Source organism: Pelodiscus sinensis, chromosome 9 (genome assembly GCF_049634645.1).
Source record: "Pelodiscus sinensis isolate JC-2024 chromosome 9, ASM4963464v1, whole genome shotgun sequence".
NCBI classification, from domain to species: Eukaryota; Metazoa; Chordata; order Testudines; family Trionychidae; genus Pelodiscus; species Pelodiscus sinensis.
In genome coordinates this window covers 8966067-8972066 of record NC_134719.1, presented here as the reverse complement: position 1 = coordinate 8972066, position 6000 = coordinate 8966067, and the positions used below count along the sequence as shown (strand labels likewise).

At 55.3% G+C, this 6000-nt stretch overlaps 1 protein-coding gene across 1 annotated transcript in view; it reads left to right on the top strand.

Annotated features, from left to right (window-relative positions):
• Nucleotides 1-2509: 2509 nt before the first annotated feature.
• Nucleotides 2510-6000, top strand: part of NRDC (nardilysin convertase) — a 47254-nt gene continuing 43763 nt past the window's right edge. The window contains exon 1 of the mRNA XM_006126447.2: nt 2510-2870. Within this exon, the coding sequence (XP_006126509.2) occupies nt 2689-2870 (182 nt within the window). The 5' untranslated portion in view covers nt 2510-2688. The remainder of the gene's footprint in view (nt 2871-6000) is intronic.

Genomic DNA, 6000 nt, shown 5'->3' with positions numbered 1-6000 from the left:
GATTTGCATGCTAGATGCTGTTTGTGAGCAATCCAGGCTAGAGGATACAGCAGTACAGCATGGTAAAGGACACCCCAAGAGGGGAGGGGTGACACAGATACTCAGCCTGAATTGTACCCTGATATCTCAGAGCATATCATCACAAAAGAGTGGCGGGCGGGGGGGGGGAACAAGCCTCCTTCCCTTACTTGCAGGATATGCAGCCTGAAGATCTGCCATGCACACAGGTGCCCTGGAAACCTGTGAAGACACAATTCTGCCTATAACACCCTGGAGACCTCCCTGTTGTTCCTTTACCATGCGTGAGCTCCCTATTCCAATTTCCTTGTGACATGGCTCTAATTCCAACTTCAATTCCCTGATTCCAGTGGGAACCTTACTCTGATTCCTTGCTGCTTTCTACACTGATTCATAGGCTCCACATGTTGCTCTGGAAAACACAAACAAACCCAGTCCCCCCTCCCTCCCTCCCTCTTGCAGAAACAGAACCAAACCAAGCATTTTGCAACAGAGGCAATAGAAAGGGAACACGCATGCACTGACATGGATCTGGCCTGGCCTTCAGGAGAAATGCTGCAGGGAATTTCACATTGTCCACCAGAGCCGGTGAGGGAAAAATCCCAACCCTAGCAACTTACTGCTCCCCAAACCCTCATCCCCAGCTCAATCTCAGGGCCCGTATCCCCTGGCAGGAGCCCTCACCCTAACCCCTATCTCAGCCTGGTGAAAATGAGGGAGTAAGCAAGGTGGGGGAGAGTGAGTGATGGAAGTCAGGGGGTGTGGTCTCAGAAGAGGCATGGCTGGGGCATTCAATTTTCTGCAATCAGAGAGTTGGCAACCCTATACCTCTCCCTTAAACTAACTCACCACTGATTCCATCCCACCCTGCCACAGCCACATGCTCTGCGCTGCCTTCATCCCTAGTCACAAGCCAGTGCTAGCCATGACACGGCATTGGCAGGATCCCCACATAAGTCCAGGAGGGTGGGAGAAGTGCAGGTCTCTCCCATCATAGCACTTTAAAAGTAGTGTGTCCAGGTTCCCTACGGCTCCCAGAAGCAGCCACCAGGTTCCTGCAGCCCCTAGGTGCAAGCGGAAAGAAAGAGGGGCCCACTGGCTATGTGCCCCCCTCAGCCCGGGGAAGGGTGGAACAACCATATTTTGTCCCAGACCCCACCCCTCTCCTGCTTTGCCCTCCTCCTCCTCTCTTTTTCCCCATCCTTCCTCTGCCCCCACTCTATCTCTTCCTTCTCCCCCAAGCAAAATGGCCCAGAGGGAATAGCAAAGCCAAGGGCTGGTGCCAGCAGCAGCCCCTGTGCCTCCCCGCCCACTCTCACTGGCGGTGGCAGTGGAAGCGGAGCAATGTAGCCCAACTTGTTTTGCTCCTCCGCTGCGTTGCTCCGCCCCCACTAAGACCCCTGCCGGCTACTAGTCAGCCCCTTGCCCATTCCACCACTGGTGTTTGGGGGCCCTTGTCCCCTCACCCTCTCTGTCACCTATGGGTGCAGGGGGGGGGGGTCTGCACACTGGACCCACCACAAGTGTTAGCTCTGCAGCTACCAGCAGCCAAGAACCAGCAACAGGAGCTGCAGAGGTGGCATCTACAGGTGCAAGGACAGTGAATGAAACTGTCTTGTGCTTAGAGGCCAGGGACCTGAAAGCTTCTCCCTGGGGCTGCAGTAAGTGCTGCTAGGATCCTGCACCCTGCCTAGACCAGCCCTGAGCTCCCTGCATCCCAACCCTCCTGCCCCAGCCAGAGCCCTCGCCCCCTGCACCCATCCCCTCCTGCATCCCAATCCCCTGCCCCAGCCAGAGCCCTCGCCCCCTGCACCCATCCCCTCCTGCATCACAATCCCCTGCCCCAGCCAGAGCCCTCGCCCCCTGCACTGCAACCCCCTGCACCCATCCCCTCCTGCATCCCAATCCCCTGCCCCAGCCAGAGCCCTCGCCCCCTGCACCCATCCCCTCCTGCATCACAATCCCCTGCCCCAGCCAGAGCCCTCGCCCCCTGCCCCGCCCAGTGAAGGGACGGAGGGAGGGGGAAGGAGCAGACCGGGGCGGGGCCTAGGCAAGAGGCGGGGCGATCGGTTGAGTGACAACCTAACCCCACCCTCTCCCTCTTTCTAGCCTGGGTGGAACCTCCCTCGCCATTTGATTGGTGCCCTGGCAGTGCGGGCGCTTCATGGGACCAATGGGAAGAGAAGCACCGCCTCCAAACCGGCTGTTGGAAGAGTCCAACGCACGAGCGGAGGGGAGACTTAATCAATCAGCCCGAGCCCTGCAGGGCGGCAGCGGGAAGAAGCGGCGCTAATTCCCGCCGGGAGCCCGTTACGCTCAGCTCTGTCCTGCTCCCTTCTGCGCCGCCGGCTGGATGCCCCGCTCTGCCCCTCCCCGAGTCGCTATGGTTTCCCCAGCCCCCACGCCACAGGCGTCCTTTCTGCCAATCAGAGCCGAGCAGCACCGGCTGGGGCTGCGATTGGTTCATCCTGGCCATGTGATCCTGAAGTGGGCCCGCGGATTGGCCGGCAGGGGAGGCCTGCGTGAGAATCGCTGGTGCGGCCGCCGGAGCAGCGCGAGCCCGGCGGTGGATGTGGAGGGCCCTGGGCGCCCTAGCGCGGAGGAGGCCGGGAGCGCGAGTCGGTGCGGAACAAGCCCCCTCAGCCGCCCCCCTCAGGCCGCGCCGCCGCCATGCCCGGCCGGAACAAGGCCTCGTGCAGCTGCCCGGACCTGCCCTCGGGGCAGCAGGTCGGGGACGCCAAGGGCCGCCTGCTCCACGAGGCGCCTGAGGAGGAAGCAGGGGACCGCGGGGCCAAGGCCAATCTGGGGGACCCCGACGTGGTCAAGTCCCCCAGCGACCCCAAGCAGTACAGGTGAGGGGCGGCCCGGGCAGGGGAGCGGCCCCCCAGCAAGCTTGGGAGGGGGGCGCAGAGCCCTGGGCGAGCCGGGCGCGTGGTGTACACCCCCCCCTCCCCCGTGCTGAGTTATTAACCCCTAAGGATCACCCCGGCCGCAGGCGGTGAGCGGGAGCTGGGGAACCAGCAGCCGGGCCCCGGCAACTTCTGGGGTGCTGAGTTGACTCTTGTCTGAATGGAGTTAGCTGTGCCGCCTGCTGCTTGGGGGGCGGGAAGGGGGGCAGCCGCGAGGGCTTGGTTGCGTTTAGCAGAGTTATGTTTTGCTTGTTCCCCTCAGCTTTTTCTCCTCGTGAGAGGGATATTTCATAGAATCCCAGGGCCGAGTCCAGCCCCCTGCCCAAAGCAGGACCAACCCCAACTAAATCATCCCAGCCAGGGCTTTGTCAAGCCGGGACTTAAGAACCTCTAGGGATGGAGATTCCATCATCTCCCTAAGGAACCCATCCCAGAGCTTCCCCACCCTCCTAGTAAAGCAGGGAACACAAGGCAGGGAGAAGCCCTGTGGGGGAAGGGTGTAAGGTTGGCAGGATACCTGTAAGGGAATGGAGACTTGGAGTGGGGAAGTGCCTTGGAGGAGGCAATGGGAGCCTTGGGGAGCCAGCCATAAACAATACTGGGATACATGTGGAGAATGTATTAGGTGCTGGGTTTCTAGCATTACAGGCTTGATGTCTGGGGAGGATAAGAAGTTTAGAGTTGAGAGAAATCTAAGCAATGGGGTTTGGGTTGTGGCAAGGAAGGAAGTGTAGCTTGAAGCGTCTCAAACAGAGGACAGAAATTGTGGTTAGCTATCTTACTGTAGTAAGATGAGGGACTAAAACATACCCCACGGGCTGGTATGAGGCCTGTGCACTGACAAAACAATGGTTAAGATTTTGCTAATATAAAGCAAAGCAAGGCTTGAGCAAAAGGCAGGTCCTGATAACACAATCTGGAACAAACAGGGTTGATGGTGCATATACACTAATTGGTCATAGGCACAGGTTGGAAGCACAATCCAGTGAGATGATATCAAAACTTTAAGGAGCATCTTCGTAACAAAATACTTTTCACAGATAATAGGGATATACCAACCCAGGTGCAGGACAGGGTCTAAAATGACAGCATGATGGATAGAGATGTTTTTTTATCGAACCACCACATTCAAAGTAATGGGTGGTATCTAGGTAGTGTCAGAGGATGACAGCCTTATATGTCAAGAGTGATATGCAACTTGTTTGCACCTATGTATAAAGATGTCTGGAGGGGCTGGCTTTATCTGGCCTAGGGTGCCCATGTTATTAACTGCACCAAGTCCATTGTTGGGGGCACGTATGTACTAGCAGAACTACAGATATCTGATTTGGGGAGCTGGAGTCTGTTTTGTTTGACAATAAACCTGGCCTGGTGCCTTCAATCCTTATCTGATTTTCAGGTCTTTGGGGTCTTTCTTGGAGTCTGCTGGGCTGGCTACCTTTGCAGAGCTAGCACAGCATAAAACATATGCAGCCAAATGGTTATCATTAAATGGAGTACAGTATGTGTCACGTATCAGAGGGGTAGCCGTGTTAGTCTGAATCTGCAAAAGAGGCGAGGAGTCATCTGACGAAGTGGGTCTTTGCCCACGAAAGCTTATGCTCCTACGCTTCAGTTAGTCTATAAGGTGCCGCAGGACTGCTCGCCGCTTTTGCAGTATCTGACACCCCATTGGTGATTTCTGACCCACATTTATCCCTAAAAATTTTTTTTGAGGGCAGTGCAATGTCAAAGTTAGTGATAGGGTTGGCAGTATCTTGCAAGCCTTATCTGTTACTGTGTTGTCACTGTGTCTTATATTTTCAGGGTTCAAAATGTAAGGTCAGCCCTAAACTAAGATTAAGTATTTGGTAATTGCCTAATCCCCAGCTGATCCCAGGCTTCATGCTGTACTGCTGCTTTGAAATGCCAGGAGGAGCCTGAAGCCAGGCTCCCTGCAGCATTCAAAGTGACAGCGCTGCACAGAGCAGCTGACCCTGGGCTCTGTGTGGCGCTGCTACTTTGAAGTACAGTAATTCCTCATTTAACATGTGCCCGCTTAACATGTTTTCGTGATAGCACAATTTTTTTGGGGAACGTTTTTTGAATTGCACGACTTCCCCATCCGGCCTGTTTGCCAGTGGCTGCGCGGTGCTTCCCCCACCTCCCTGCAAAGTGGCGGAGGGTTTGCTGCTCGCTGCGCCGTTCCCTGCTGACTCCCCCTTGCCAGATGCCTTGCTCCCTCTCCTCCACTCCCGCTTGCAGGCCGACGGCTGCGCAGGATTCCCCTGCCTTCCTGCAAAGTGGTGGAGGGTTCGCCACTCACCACTCTGTTCTCTGGTGACCTCCTCCCTCCCTCACCGGACACAGTGCGGGTCCTGGCAGACCTGTCACAGCGGCATACTCCCAATCCAATCCCCCTCCCCTTTCCTTCCCTTCCCCAGAGCCAAACACCTCCCCTCTCTGCTGTAACGCAGTCCCCTTTTTCCTCCCAACCTTATGTCCTGGTCTCAACAGACGCCACCGCTTGAAATGCAACCCCCACCTTTTCCATTATTTCCAATGGGAAAATTGACCCCGCATAACATGTTTTCACTTAACATGATCATTTTCTGAAACATATCTATAGTGTTAAATGAGTAATTACTGTACCCTCCTCTTTCTCTCCCTCCTCCCAGCCCCATTGGCTTCTATCTCATAGAGGCAGCAAGTGGGGGGGTGGGGGAGGTGATTAGTTGACTATCCGATAAGTATTTGCTCATTGGATAGTTGACTAGTTCTTCACATCTCTATTCTAAACCAAAAAAAATTGCTGTTATAGCTGAACAAATAAACTGTCTTAGGCCTTTTCTACACTTATTGTGAAATCAGTGATGCAGGGATAGATCCCCTGGGTGTTGATTTAGCAGGTCTAGTAAAGACCTGCTACGTCAAGTGCCGATCATGCTCTCATCGATTCTGGTGCTCCACAGGATGAAGGAGCATAAAGGGATTAGATGGGAGAGTTTCTCCTGTTGCTCCCCTGCAGTGAAGACACAGTGACAACTCGACCTAATGTACATTGATTCCAGCTATGTAATTCATGTAGCTGGCG